This window comes from Xiphophorus couchianus, chromosome 19 (assembly GCF_001444195.1).
Source record: "Xiphophorus couchianus chromosome 19, X_couchianus-1.0, whole genome shotgun sequence".
In the NCBI taxonomy this organism is placed as follows: domain Eukaryota; kingdom Metazoa; phylum Chordata; class Actinopteri; order Cyprinodontiformes; family Poeciliidae; genus Xiphophorus; species Xiphophorus couchianus.
In genome coordinates this window covers 12,128,978-12,145,155 of record NC_040246.1, presented here as the reverse complement: position 1 = coordinate 12,145,155, position 16,178 = coordinate 12,128,978, and the positions used below count along the sequence as shown (strand labels likewise).

General features: G+C 36.4%; 1 protein-coding gene across 13 annotated transcripts in view; it reads left to right on the top strand.

Annotated features, from left to right (window-relative positions):
• The window catches only part of ralgapa2 (Ral GTPase activating protein catalytic subunit alpha 2), a 109,394-nt gene that overhangs the window by 43,424 nt on the left and 49,792 nt on the right, over positions 1–16,178 (top strand). For all 13 annotated transcript variants that reach the window (XM_028000231.1, XM_028000242.1, XM_028000241.1 and 10 more), the window contains 9 exons: positions 108–301; positions 460–558; positions 1,316–1,471; positions 6,764–6,892; positions 10,132–10,260; positions 11,389–11,447; positions 11,884–11,992; positions 14,706–14,816; positions 15,038–15,106. In XM_028000231.1, coding sequence (XP_027856032.1) covers positions 108–301; positions 460–558; positions 1,316–1,471; positions 6,764–6,892; positions 10,132–10,260; positions 11,389–11,447; positions 11,884–11,992; positions 14,706–14,816; positions 15,038–15,106 — 1,055 coding nt within the window. The remainder of the gene's footprint in view (positions 1–107; positions 302–459; positions 559–1,315; positions 1,472–6,763; positions 6,893–10,131; positions 10,261–11,388; positions 11,448–11,883; positions 11,993–14,705; positions 14,817–15,037; positions 15,107–16,178) is intronic.

The following is a 16,178-nucleotide window of genomic DNA, read 5'->3' as shown; positions in this document are numbered from 1 at the left end:
AAAATTATTCAGCACATGTTGACTAAATCCAATTTCCTTAAAGATAAATTCTGCCTTGTTTTGTAATCTGTATTGCATTCAAACCAAAACTGTCTCTGATTCTGCAGACAGCAGTGAGTGTCTTGCCGATGATGTCAGCATCATTGCTGGGGGGACGCTGACTGGTTGGCATCCTGATTCTGCTTTTGTCCTGTGGAGGAGGATTTTGGGCATTTTGGGAGATGTCAATAACATCCGATGCCCTAAGATCCATGCCAAGGTTTTCTCCCATCTCTATGATCTCTGGCACAAGCTGGCCAAGGTAAAAAAAAACCAGACCACACTGCCCACATACAGGAAAGGACATTAATGTCACTAAGATTTACCAAATATTATGGTGAAAATATAATTTACTTTTAACAGTCATGCAAAGATGCTTTAATGAAGATGTGGTGATTTCATTTAAATGTGTGATCACAGATCCGGGACAATCTTGGGATCAGCATGGATAACCAGTCCTCTCCTCCCCAGCCTGTGTTCATCCCTCCTCTTCGAATGCTAGCATCATGGCTCTTCAGGGTAGGAACAAGACATGGACACAATAAACAGCATGCAGGACATTTGCATGCGTCAAATAAGTAATGATACCAGCAACATCTTATCTTGTAATATATGAAATCCAGACATCTTCTCCTGGGTTGTTTCAAAATGTTACTGCTTTTTTATTTGAGAAGAAGATCACATAAGAAGTAAAACGGGCTAAAGACACGAGAGAAATTTGAATGCATTTCAAAACCATGTGTACAGTGAAAACCTTATGTTGATTTATCACATGAACTCCTAATAGCATACATTAAAATAGTTCTTAGGCTTTGCACTAAGCTCCAGTGTTGCAAATAATGTATTTTTAAAATAGAAGAAGAAAGTGTTTGATAATAATTAACCTCTACTATGTAACTATTCCACATTATTATTTACAGCATCATTTAATCGTCCCACTTCATATTTTTTCTCCAAAATTACATTATGAATAGTATTACAGAACAATTAAAACTAATTTACTTTCATTTAAAGTTTGATAATTCTTCTATATCTTTAATGTGGCAGCAGCAACATGTCCTTGATTAGACCAAATTGTTTTTTTTTTATATTATTCACTTAATTTCCAAAAACAGCAAGTTATATAAGTTATAGTTCACACATTCTTTTTTGATTATTTAAGTTTTAAGCAGAACCTAATGCTTAAAACTTGAAAAACCTAATGCAGATTTAAGATGACAAAAACAGGAGTTCGTCATAAAATTGCTGACCTCTCTGCTTTTCCTGTTTTCCACAGGCTACCATGCTCCAAGCAGAATACAAAGCTGGCAAACTGCAGGCATACAAGCTGATCTGTGAGATGATGACCAGACACCAAGATGTTCTCCCCAACAGTGACTTCTTGGTGCACCTGTACCACGTCATGCACAAGGGCTTCACCAGCCATGACCAGGTACAACCAGCAGATGGCTCTTTACTATGAGATCATCAGGTTTCTTTTTAAAAACTATTCTCTCATCACCCATAGATGGCGCATCAAACTAAGATGTGCTCAAGAACTTTCTCAGAATTAGCTGATTTCAGTTTACTTTTTAATGTGTTTGCAGTTTTCATTTTTATTCAGCTAGTGCTTTCTGAGATATTTCCTGTGCCCCATATATGTCAACTTTGAAATATACATGTTCAAATTTAAGGTAGGTTAGACTCAACCAAGGTAAAACCATAAACTATAAATACACTGCAGTTTTAAAATAGAGGCTCAGTCTGCCTGCCAACCGGTGGTGTTGAGAAGCACTGCTGTGTTTTGGCATCTTCCTCCTTTTCTCGCCACACCCTTTCTTGTATTCAAATCTGGCGTAGCTCCTTTAGTCCTAGACAAAGATGAGTGGAGATGAATAGAGTTCCCCAAAACAAAGGGACAGGGATAAAAAAAAGTCTGGGTGAGCAAGGGGTGTTTTGGATACAAATGTGTGTGTGAATATATATGCATATATGCCCTCTTGGCTGGGTTTCTATTGCTCCTTGGCAGTGCGACAAGCTTATTAGAATGTTTTCCATGTCGTTAAATAATGTTTTGAGCCCCTGCCGTGTATACGTGATTAATTAAGGATTGACGTCTGTCGCGCTCCGTTAGACTGACACATCGGCCAGGGGCCCAGAGTTAGAGCGGCCCTGCCTGCCTGTGTGTGTGAAGGAGCGGGAGGGGAGTCTGGGGAACGCAGCGTAGAGTAGAGCAATGAGGGGGGCTCGGCGCACTGCGAGACCAGGCAGCATTCTCCAGCTTTTGTTGTGGCTCTGTATAATGCGTTAGGGGGCCAGAGCCAGGCTGGCCACTGAAGCATGCTCAAATTGGCCAGAGAAAAGAGTCCTCACGCCACACAATAGAGGACAGCCGCACGCCTGCTTAACATAAGAAAGTGGCTCTTATTCTCCCCCACCTCCTTCCTTTTTGCCTCCACCCCCAAACCTCTGCAACCCAAAAAAATACGAAATGTTTTGTTTTTTTTTTAACAAAAAAAACCTTTTCAAATCAAACAAGTTAATTTTACAACACATTATTTTACACATAACCTAAATAGCAAAAGTTGTCATCTGTTGAAGTAAACTGTGCAAGAGATCCCAAATATTTCCATGTCCTTATTTCTGCCTAAAGTTGATAGTTTACCTAAATAGTCTTTTTTGTGGTTAATTTTTGTTTAAATCAGCCACTCTTCTGTTAGTAGGATTCTTCCTCCAACTGACAGCATGCCAAGGTCAGGGCTATTGTCCTGGTTCTCTGTCACTTACTGGTCACTGGTCTCAATGGCAAGATGGCAGCACAATAGCAGTAATCGATCAATAACAGTCTTTCTAAAAGCTGGGCAATCTAGAGTTAAATGGTTATCAACGTATTTTTGTGACATTTAGTGATTGAAACAACAGGAGTGTCCCGTATCAGGAGTCATTGTCCTCAGTACTGATCCAGGCCATTTGGGTCCAGTGCCTAGTTAAAATTAATAGCATCAGTTCCACGTAAGTGGTTGAAAACCTGTTTAACTTCAAAAAGCTGAAAAATAACAATACATTTCATCAGTATCACACTTCACTTCAGTAACTGCATGCAGCATGCCACAGTCTCTCCTATTTTTTTTTTGCCTGACAATAACAGATATTTGCCACCATCAGGGTTTATATTACAGCCTTAGTATGATACTCCAAAACACGTATCCTAAAATATGCATAATGTTTAAGTACAAACTTATTTATATAGCTGATAGATTAGAAACTACTCTCTTGATTTGACCAACATGTTTCATCTGACTAAATGTCATATAAATGTTAAAGAGCAGCGCAGCTAGATTCCAGACTTGAATCTGTGGACGGAGCTAAAGATTAGGATGATGGCAAATAGGCTTTCTAATCTCAAAGATTTGGAGCTTGTTGTATAAAGTGCTTTCCCCCGCAGCTGCTGATGGTAATGTTTAATCCTTGGTACATGTCTGTCAGTATGAATTAACATTTAACGCAACAATCAATAACTGCGTCACGAAGAGGAAAAAAAAGCATATATAAGTCGCACTCAACTTCAGTTGTTGCTTAGTTTTTGCATCTTTACTCTACGTTTTTGACATACTTCATTCATAATTAAGCTATTAATGAGCAATTTGACTGAATCATATGCAGACAAATATTACAGAAAGCATCTCCATACCTCAGAAACTGGATGCATTGTTGTGAACATCAGGAAAGTTACTTTGTGTGTATGTGTCTGTTACTCTTTCTCACCTTGTACATCCCACTTCTCCAACAAATATTAAGAAGTGCTGTTTTTTTGGGTTAGCACATCCTGTCAAAAACTGAAGATTGGAAACAAACATTAATTCCTTACATAAAATGTTCACCTCTAAAAAGATCTCCTGGTCATTTATTAGAAATAACTAATCACATTAAATATATAATGTCAATTATGGAAATGTATCATCCTACTCAGATTGCCAGGATTGTTTTTTTGAAAATCTTAAATTGCACAACATGTTATATGATAGCATATTTTGATGGTTAAATTGGACTAACCATTTTTACCTCCTGGACTGAATCATTTTAAGCTTTGCAAATCATTTTATGTGAATAGGATTAGTAATAGTCGGGATCCTTATACAGAGATTAAATATTCTGGAGGTGACACCTGTTGTGTTTAATACAGTGAAGTTCACAATGACAAAATCATTGATAATTACCTTATTTGGTTGTGATATGGATAAGTGTGGTAGCTTGCCTTTTTACTTACCCATAACCAGCTTTCTTCCTGCTACTTCATTATGATGTAACCCAATCTGTTTTACATAAATGCTCACAGATCCAGAATCAGTTGTCAAAGGTTCATTTTATAAGTTCATAGTTTTGCTTATCAAATTGGTTAATTTGCCAAACCTCTTTTATAAAACCCAGATTTGTGGGAATTGCTTCTTCTGTTTAGTGTCTAGTTCTCATGACATAAACAGGAATTGCCACAGCCTCTCCATGTTTTTCACTATATATATCTGTGTGAGAGGGCAAACAAAAACAGATTTAATTTGGTCTACAAACTAAAATACACGAACAAGAATACATTTTTGCAACTCATTCACTCATAAATAGGCTATGATTTGGTTAATAAAAAGTGCATCCCACAGCACTCATCAATTGCAGAGTTTAGTCATCTTTACCAATTATTTTAAAATTCAATTATTGGCACCTGATCACTTATGAAGCAACTAGAGACATTTCTAGGACTTTCTGCAAGGTTTAAAAAGTCGGTCTCAAAAGTTGTAAATATGTTCAGATTTCATTACATGCTAAATTTCACAAAGGTGCATATTAATTTTGTACATCTCGAGTTTTTTTTCAGCCATTTATGTTCCTTTTGCCCTTTGATATAATAAATTCAGAAACACATTTCCATCAGTGGTCTGTTCTGTGTGGCTAAGGAATTGGGGTTAAAAGTTCATAAACATCTAATTAGGACAAGTGGTAAAGTTTGACAGCTTTAACACAATTAATTGACACACCAGGGCTGATGCACACCATGACAAGTCGACAAATGTTTTTTTAAATATTTTTGGTGTTTATTTTTGACTTATTTGTTACTTAATAAGTGAGACATCTCATTGAGCAAATAACTTTTAAAAGTAACTTGCTTATTTTTCATAACTGGAAATTGCAGAAACCTTTAAATTGCTTTAGATTTTTTAGCTAAGATTAATTCAAACTTTTCCACAAAATCTATTGGTAATCTCTGACCTATGAACTCTGTTGATATTTCTTTATAAAATATTTGAAATCAAATGTTTCCTCTTATAATAGTAAAGGTTTTTTGATACTTCATGGTGTGATAAAATGACAGAATGAACCTTGTCACCCCGGGGCCAGGCGGAGTGCTTTCTTTCCTGAGGATGAGGCCACATTTATACAAAAAAAAAGTCTTGTGGTAGCTCTGTTCAGTGTTGACGTTAATGCACCTTTTGTTGATGCAGTCGGCCATTTCTACTGCCAACACAGCTCCACTTTCCTCAATGCTGATTTCTTTACTCACACCTGAAATCAGGTCCCCTCTGCTCACACACACAATCGAAAGCACTTTGCCGTCTGCATTTGTAGCTTCCTCTAAAATGCTTATTTCAGGCAATCAAGAAACAGTTTGTTGCCTGCTAATTACCTCTGACTGCACTGCACATTATGCTTCAGAGGTCAATTACCAACAAAATGAGGGTAAAATTGGCCCCTCAGCTCTAAAGCTCTTCCCACCAATTTTCCGCATGCAGCACCGATGTTGGTTTGACTTCCTGCTTTTTATGTCTGTGTTTATTCTATTTTCCTTTTGTTCACCTGCATAGCTGTTTACTGAGGGTTTGGGGTTACTTATGTCACAAATACATAGGTGGCACAGTGTGTTTGTGTGTCTCTGGTGCTGCAATTGTATGCATGTGTTTTGTTAAGGTGGCCCTCGGATCAGGTACAAACAGGCTGATGTTTGAACTGTCGGATTTGCTCAGGTTTATAGCCATGAAGGCAGGTGTTTCTGAGCTGGACCTTGGCTTTGTACACACATATTCACATACATGCTGCAGATAAGGGAGAGTAATTTTGCTCTTGTTGAGAAGCAACATTCTTATACCATTTTGCATATATGTTTTGTATATACAAGTACTTTCAGTTTGGTGTAAAACCTTTCACATCTTAATGCCCTTTGTATGTGCGTTTGGTTTTATACTGTACACATTTAAGAGGTTTGTGTGTAACCCTCTGCTGCACAGCATATGTTGGTGTTGAAAGAGTACCCATCTGCCACTGAGCTGCTGTACCGCCTCAAAACAATACCTTGTCTCTGGCTTTAATTACAGGTTTTCTGGTGTGTACCTACATATGACTCATGAAAGTTGAAGTCTTTTGTCCTCCATCTTATCCAGTGTGAACAATCCATCTGCTGCCTCTCGTCTGTCTTTCTTTCCCCCCTCTTCCGTATTGTCATTTACTCTTAAATCTTTAACTTTAATCATCTTGCTCTAAATGACCAGCATACCATTTGTAGTGAAAAGCTTTCACCATGTTACATCTTTTCATCCTTTAAGTAAAGATTGCTTCCGCTTTCTTTAAAACTCATGGCCTGCAGAAAACTTAAATCTAGATGGGTAAAAATGTTAGTTTGTTCCAAGATCATGGTAAAAAAGCTGTCACTATAAAATTTTAATAATGTTATTAATTTGTTTGTGTCCATTGACTTCTTTAGGACATTTTGAATACCATCGTCCGCTCCTGCTCGCCCCGCTTCTTCTTCCTCGGTCTACCAGGTTTCACAATGCTGCTTGGAGATTTTATCACAGCTGCTGCCCAGGTTCTTTCTTCTGACTCCAAAGAGGTACAAATAAGTTTTACATTCAGATTTACTTTGAGTATCAGTCTGGAATAATGGTGCATCAAAATATGGATTCAATTAAAGTTTTTCCACGCATACTTCTAAGAATATAAATTGCATCTGAAAGTCTTATCAATAATTGTCTTTATCTCTGGTGTTCAAAGTTGGGGTGAGTGAAATATTAAGAGTGGGGTCTTGAGATCCTATTTTTGAAATAAAAAAGCATAATAGCAAGAGCTTATGTAGATTGTCAATAGTACAACTGGTAAAAATCTAGATTATGAAAAAAATTTATTATAAAAAGTATATTTGAAAATCAGATTCTATTTGATTAAATCATTTTGCTAACCAATTTATCAATATATTGTTTTTCATAATAAGTTAAATGATTTACATGTATGTGCACTCACCCCCAAAGACTCATACATATATACATCCAGAATGTTTTGACTTTTGTCTAACAGTTTTTTTTGATTTTATATGCACAACATGGACACCTGCAACTTATAACAAAGTGCACTCAATATATGTAACTTTTCCAAATTTGTGACTACAGCTTATATTAAGATGCATTCAATTGTCTGGAAGTTATGCTAATCCTATTGTACATTGTTCTTTTTTTATCTGTGATGTAATTTTTTTTATTTATTTACATTTTTGGTGTACCAGTTTAGTTCTTGCTCAGGAAGTTATTTGCAGAGCAGGACTGTATACATAAACATAAACCACAACATGCTTGAGTAAAACATTCTTTGGCTCCAGAAATTTCACCCTCTGAGCTATCCTTAGTGTTCTCTGGAAAGTGTATTTAGTATAAATAATATAATTTTGCCCTACTAGTAAATATGTCCTGGTCTTGTGATGATCTATTGGAGATTTCTCTGTTGGAGAACCATTCCTCCTCACCATTGCCACAGACATGCATCAGGGCAAGACTTTATTGAAAATTAAAAACTCAATGCAATTAGCAGCTGGGCTTCATTTCATGATTTTGTTTTTCACTAATTAATATCATAAACCAAATTTGGCCACATTGTTTTATGACTAATTCAAATTGGAATAAGTAGGACTTAATGTTGTTTTTCGTATGGTTTGATTGTGTTGATTTAATTTGTTTCCATAGTTCTGAATGTGAATTGGAGCTGTCTTGTGAAATGCCTGAATTAAATGTGATTAAGGTTAATGTTGAATGCTGGTCAGACAACATTCAACTCACTCTTTCAATGAGCTGTTAAAAAAAAAAAAAAAGATCTGAGGTTAATGGATCATTGCTTTTTATTAATTGAACACATTTTGAAAGCATGTAAATTGGTTGATTCACTTTGTTTTTCACTGTTTTTATCTTTTTCTTTTTTCTTTTTCAAATCTACCGATGGCATAAAAAAGCATTAGGAGAAGATATAAGAAATGCTTGAAATGTCTGTCATTTATATGACTTGGACAAAACTCAAGAATGTAATTTGGGAAAAACCTTCCAGCATTCTTGCCTTATTGTGCCTGAATGTTGGAGTGAGCAACAATGGCAGAATTTATAACCACAAATTACTTTCCTGTGATTTACTAAAGAATGGAACAAGGTTGTTCTACTGCCTTTGGAAGCTAAATCAAAATTTAAAAAAATCTTAGCTCATGACTGTATTTGTGACAAAAACAGTACTTTATTAGAAACTGAACAAATGCTTCTGATTAATGAAAACATTGTTAATAAAATAAATCACTAAGCACACATGGCTGTTAAATTCTCCATGGCAAACTAACCCTTTATTGTGTTTAATGGTCCATGACATAATGTACACCATTTTTATTACTTCAAACAGAGCTAGGAAAGTCATGTGACATTGTGTACATAGACTTGATATGATTTCTGACAAAATTTGAAACAATTATGAGAAAAGGTTGCAGAAACAATGCTGTTCTGCAGCAATCTTGAGATGTTTGAAACTATTTTGGCATTCCTAAATCAGTCTAAGCTGTCAAATTACATGTAAATACTATTTTTTTTTAACTTTTCAATGAGCAATCAGTTACATTAAAAGGTAATCCAAGGAGATTTCTTTATATTTCTCAAGATTAGTAATAATTTAAAATAACCATGATATTTATAACTTTGAATGCTGATTATAGGGAGTCAGTGGTGTGACGAATGCCATTATTCAGCCAACATCTATTTATTCTATGGAGATAATAGGCTTACAAAATACAAAAACAAACTAATATAAAGACCAACAAAGAAATAAAAGCAAGTAAATACTAAACTAGGAATTTAATTTTGAAAATAGCACAAATCAAACTGATTAGTGCTGCACAACCTAATGAAGCACAACTATGGTATATTTATATACCAGTGTGTATGCAATATTACAGTCATAAAGGACTATTTGGAGGCAATACTTGGTAGGAAATAGTCTTTTCAAGATCAAAACGCTCATGAAGAGTGGTGGTGCTATTTTGTAATTGTAAAGATAGAAAATTTAAAGTTAATAGTAATATCTTAATTTACATATTTTTGATATCATGCAGTTCAGTCGCTTAGAAGTCTAGGAGGAGGAGATTTTTTGAATCTCAGTTCTATATTTTACTACCCACAATAATGTAAGAAAAAGCACCTTAATTAGTCCCAAAACTCTCTTGCATTTCTGCTCTTGTGGCTGCAAGCTCCGTCTCTCTTGGCTTCAGAGGTGGTCATGTTTTCAGGCAACCAATGTTTGCTCCAAAGCAGTCAGATGTGCTGCCTTTTCTGGCTCTGGGCTTTCAGAAGTCTTTGAATCACTGTTGGGACGGGGGAATGAATCAAAGGAAAACCCAAGTGAAACTGAATATACGTATATCCAATACGTGTGGAAGAAACCCTTATTACAAAATAGATAAATAAAACATAATGTATAAGGAAGATAACATCATTTATCTCAACCGGATCTTAAAATTGACAGTACATTTCTGATCCCATCAAGAAAGTGGACTCTTTAAATTCTTCGAGTCTTCTCAAGCAATAGTTGTCACATTGGATAGAGCAACCAGTCAGAAGTGAACTGTGGGTTAGAACTATATCACACTAAAATAGGCCATATTTTTTTTGCCTAATCCACTGATGTCTACGGGGATTAGGGTTAGTCTGGTAGAGATATTGAATTGTTTTTCCCCATGTAAAAAATGTTCCTGCTAGTTTCCTATAAATGTGTTGCATTCATGTTGCAAGTTTTCACTTGATGTTTGTTTTTTGTGTGTGTGTTCATTTCTGGCAGGCTCCAAGGATAGAGGCTCAGACAATCTTGGGCTCCCTTGTGTGTTTCCCCAACCTGTACCTCCAGATTCCTGTTCTGCACTGTGTGCCTGGCTCTAATGACATCAGTGTAGGCAATGAGGATATCAAGGTGAGTAGTCGATGTGGTGCAGCATGGTGAAAACAGTGATAGCATTTCAAAACAAAAGTCCGTCACTGTAGGTTTCAGTAATTGATTAGTCATTGTCTGCATTAATTCATTTAGCTGTATCTTGGATTTTAACAAACATGAAGCTAGGCAGATTCTTGACAATTCAATTTTATGAAGTCAGACATTAAAAAACATACTGCATTTATATGTGCAATACCCACAAACTATTAGCTCATGTTATTTCATTATACTGTGCTTCAAAATAGACTTTATCACATTTTAAAAGGTCTTAACATTTGCTTCTGTTTTTTGGGGGGTGGGGGTACTTGAAGTCGACTTACCCTTTCATTATAGTTTGGGGGAAGATTTTGGGACCAATTCCCAACCTTTGTAAAGTTTTAAGCTGCTGATTTTTAAGTCAATAGGACTGCAAGTTTTGCAGTGTAACAATCCACTGTGAAAGCATAACCTCGTCCCCAGACACTTTTTGAAAAATGCGACCGGTGGGCAGTGCCAAGGGACACTGAGGGGCAAGTGTGGGGAATGAACAGAGGGGGTTTCGCTCAGGAGGAGGGAAAACACTTTTGCCAACTTAGGGCCTTTGTCGCTGCAGCTGGTGACTTTTCAGACACACCCAGCGACTTCTTTCCAAAAACGCTACCAGCGACAAATTTGGTGACATTTTTCTGTTATTGAAGACTTTGGCGACATATAAAACACCAATCGTAGTAGCTGTTCTGACTGAGTGGGGAGCGAACCCCTGAACCCCTCCCGTATCCTAAGTACTGCAGTGAATCTCTCACAGTCGTCCTTCAGCGAACCACCTGCAGTCAGAGCAGAGAGGAGACCCATTCCACTCAGTGTTCACAATGCAAATGAAACAAACACGCACAAAGCTGAAGAATGCTACAGGTCAATGTTCACTATTCCAAGTCCTTCCTGATAGAGATGGTTTTTTTGACACAAAAATTTCACAGTTTGCACAGAAGCATAAAGTTTGCAATTCATGCATGTTATCTCTTAAAAAGTTGATATGTGGTTTAATGCTGTGGATTAGTCAAGTAAATGCCTTTGAAATTATTATTTGAGAATTAATTGTGAAATTATTCTGTTTGGTTTTCTGCTCAGAATTATCTGGTTAGGAATCTTCTGGATGCAGCCACAAAAGAATATTGTGAAGGAGCAAGGTAATGATCATCTGTGCTGGTCTCAATGTTTTACTTTAAATAACTACTGGTAATTTTTGTTTCTTTGTTTGTTTGTTTGTTTGTTTGTTTGTTTGTTTCATAAATAGTAATTTTTTTTCTACATATCGTTCTAGGTTCATCTCAATAAACCAGAATGTTATAGAAACATGTCTAGATTTTTGTCATTCAGTTTGATGAGTAAAACATCACATCATAAAATATAGATTAAGATACATTAATTACTCACAGAGTGACTTAAAGCATTTATTTCTATTAATAATAATGACGATCGAAAATTCTGTCTCATTTTGTTTCTGTATTCATTCTGGAAAGAGAAATATTTTCTAACCGCAGAAATACTTTATTTATAGATTTGTAAAAAATAACCTTCTTTCTTCTTAATTAGCATGTGTCATGATCTGATTATGCCATTCAGGTGCATTGCTGTATGCAGCCTGGGCCTGTGGGTGTGTGAAGAGCTCATGCAAAAGAACATTCACCACCAGGTTAAAGATGCCATCAATGTTCTGGGAGTAACATTAAAGGTTTGTAACTTTAGAAATAAGTTATGTTCACAAATTGTTAAGCAGAAAGCTTTGCTTTTTTAAATTACTTTCATCATTTGCAATTTAATGCATCATAGTGTCTTAAATAAATACGAACATAATAGCTGTTGTTATTTTACAATTCCTATTGGGGCTTTGCTTTAACAAAAATGAGAGTTGATTGCGTTAAAGGACTGTGGAACAATTTGGACATAGTGGAAAACTGAGGAAAAAGTGTTAGAATAAAACATGTCCATGATGTGATGTGACTCAAAGGTATATTTTAGAAGAACCCTCTCTTCTCCCTGAGTGAAGAGATGCAGAGAACCAGAGGAGGCTGCCCCTTTTTTTCTCTCTCATGGAAAAGGATTTTGGGCGGTGGCGTAATTTCCAGGCTACTCGCTCTCGGTAGATGTGGGCCAATTTAAGCAGCTACATCTCCCAGCTTCCTGCTCAAGCACCCCCTGCCTCCCCCACCCCACCCCTTCTCTAATGGAGCAGTAATCACTCCCCTGTACAACTTGACACACAGACTCAACCAGCCCCAAAATAGAGGGTATAGGCTGGGTGGGGGATCTAGAGGGAAGAGTGGCACTGAGAGTCTCTTTTCTAAAAGCAGGTGCTGAACTCTCAGGGCCCCTTTTTGTGTTTGGCCATTTCTGTACTCCCCACATTGTCTGCCCTTGTTACATGTTGAGAGGCATTCAGCTGGAAGAAATGGGAAATTCTATTTCTCCACAAAGAATTTCAAATCACTGAAGAAATCCACATTTGAAGGAAAATTGTCAACAGCTCAATTCTTTCCTCCGATGAGTCTGGAGAAAATGAGACAGGGTGGTGAAGTGAAATGAAATTATGCTGATAATCTGCACAGTAAGTGAACAACTAAATTTAAGGAGAATTACGGAGAATTTTGCCCCAGAAACTGCGTCTTTCGCCAAAACTTTAATTCACCTCTTCAGTACCCCTTGGCTTCCTGCTTCTGTAAGATTCAGGTATTTGAGTGAGACCTGCTGTAACAAGTAGCAGAAAATGAACTTCACAGTGATCATCATAGAGGGTCAACTTTCTGGAAAGTTTGAAAGACTTAAAAATCTTTAAAGTATGCTGGTCTGTCAATAATTGTTTTGCATAGAAACACACGTCAAAGATAAAAAGGGGAACATTTCAGCACTCTCCCTTTACATGACAAACTAGCTCACTGCGGTTTTTGTTCAGATTGTTGAGCTGATCGGAAGCACACGCACTGGAAAAAGAAAACATTAATTACTTCTCTACTAACTTTTAAAATGAACAATTGTTAGAATTTGCCTTGTTCCCTAGTCTTAAAGTGGTTTAGATACCTCATCTATGTCTCATCCTCTGAGACATAGATGAGTAAAATGTTCTCTTGTCACGACTTTTGATGATTAAACTCCTACGTAGTCTTTTTGTCTGTGATGAGGTTGTCTTTATCTCTCAGTCTAAGGATTTTTGTATTGATCTTCTGATAAAGTGTGGTCACATTTAGTCTGTCTGATGGTGCTTTGGATGCACCACACTCAGTTTCCTCCTGGCGCTTTCCTTCCTTGTAAATTATCAATCTGTTCATGATATGACACTGAGAAAGCGCCTGGCTTTACTTAAAGTAACCAGATGACTTCTTTCACTTTACTGTTGTTCCGACAGCACGTTTCCTACATGCAGTAATCACAGTTTGGCTGAAACATTGAGGTGAATTGATATATAAAATTGTCAATTATCACAAATTTACGTTTAGTTTTTAGTGATTTATTTAAATAATTAATTTCTATGATAGAATGACAAAACATAGAATTTAAACCAACTGAGTTTAAATTCAGTTGAACGTACCATGAATTTTATCCAATCAAAGCAGGGTCAAAACTATACAACTTAATCCAAGCAAAAACATACAGTCCTACTACTATTTGGTTAATATTTTGTACATTGTTTAAACAGTTTTTGTCACTGACAACAACTTTCTGATTTGATCTGCACAATATGTTGCATATTTATTGGTGTCACATCATAAAGATCTGCTTGTACTGCAATAAATATTTGCTAACTATATGAATATGTACTTCATATAGTACATATATGAAGTATATGTACCATATACTTCATATATTTAGTATATACATGTATATACTAGTACATGTATATGTTAGTATAACATGTACACTAACATATACATGTTAGTATATGTATTGTATACTAACAATACATATCAAATGATGCTTGTTATGTAAGATGGTAGAAAGTGTTTTGGTTTGGATAATCAGAGATTACCTTTTCTTCATCCAGCAGTTGCACAGGTCTAGAATCAGGAAAAGGGCAGCTTGTACCTCTGCAGATTCCACACATCCTGGACACAAACTGTTTATACTTATACTTTCAGGTCGTGCTACTAATTTCAGCTACCACAGAGTCACTTTCTTCCTGATGAACACAATGAATATCCTTCAGCCAGAGTAGTCAGGTGTCCAGTTTTGAAGCAAAATAAGCATATTGCATGACTAGTAAAGTTGATTCTGATTCTCAAAACATCAGACGTCACCAATGTGACATTTTTACCTTTTACCTTATTACTGAGATGGGCATAAATATTATCACTTTTTTCTGCTAGCTGAATTAATTACTCATTATCTGGGCTCTTTGTTACAGTTTGAAGACAATTTTTTTAAGTTCCTAATATCACCTCTTCTTTCTTTAGTTTGGAAACAAAGTAGTGGCCCAAGTCGCCTGTGACATGTTTCATCTGCTGATTTCTCACTGGGAACATCTCCAGCGGCTGGATCCAACTCTTCCCAAGAAGATAATTGAGGTATCACACATGAGCATATATGAGCATATACTATAATGGATGGAAATTCCAATTCTTTTAAAAGAAAGTGGTGGATCAGTCATTTCTACTTTTGAATGTAAATACACCAAATTCAACAATTTCACATTTTCCTGCACAAGTATGGCTTTGCGCATGAATAGGAGAGCCTAACAATAGATGCGTCATCCAATTATTTTTCACCTTGTTTTGTCCCAACACAGATCTTTGTGGCTACAATAGCCTTTTTGTTGCCAAGCGCAGAGCACTCGACAGTGGAAGCAGACAAAAAGGTACATCTATAGATCTAAAGGCCCTTGATCTATCATGTTGGAATGGTGCATTTGCAGAGGAATGTTTCCACTGAAGTGATTTGTTATCCTTTTTTTCTGTACCTTCATCTCTCTAAGGCTTTCCTGTCACATATTTTTCTTTGTGGTTATGTATTACTATTGATGCTTGTACATCTTAATATTTGATTTACTAATCAACTTAAACAATGCAATTGACGTTAAAATTAGAATTATTGTGAAGAAACAGAAAATAATGGATTCTCAGCAAAGACGGGCTGCATTATGACTTATACACTCGTGGAAAACTGTCTGCTTAGAATGCTGTTTCCAAACATAGTAAAGGAAAGTTCAGTTTTAGGAAAATGTGATACAAAAAAATCCTCTGGACTTGGTAAAGCACTATACAAGCACACGTCATTTATAAAAAGGTTCACAAGCAGTACGGCTACACAATGCTTTGTGAGGATTGTGAAGCAACATTAGACTTGTTTTTTAGAGAGACACCTGGCTCCTACCGAGTCTTCACAAGTCACAAAAATAGGGGTGCACAGATAAGTCAGCCAGCTGATAAATCATCCCAGATTTTCTTAATTTTTGGAGTTCAGTGATTGGCCAATCTTGTCTACCTCTGGAAAGGTTTAGAAATCAACTACTGTCTTCTTTTGCTCTGCCGTGAGAGAGATTTGACTGACAGACCTGCGCACCAGATCATGTCTGCACATTTGCAGATTATAATAGTCACCTCACTGTTGTCAACTCAGCAAGCGACATTCTTGCTATATTTAGCAACATTTGAGACAAAAAAAAATCTAAATCGGCCAAAATCAGAAACAGCAGGTCAGGCTTACAATCACTGTACCTCTACTGGAAAAGTTTTAGATTTTTTCAACAAGGTCTCCAAGTATAGAAAATAAACAAGTATGGATAAATACATGATTATTCAGGATTTCTTCCTTTAATTATCTCAAGGTCAAAGATTGCCAAATTAATGAAGTGGATTTCACATAGTTACATTAATTTGATGTGCTTTATCTTTGATTTTCCAAATCACACATTGAGCTTGACATTTTTC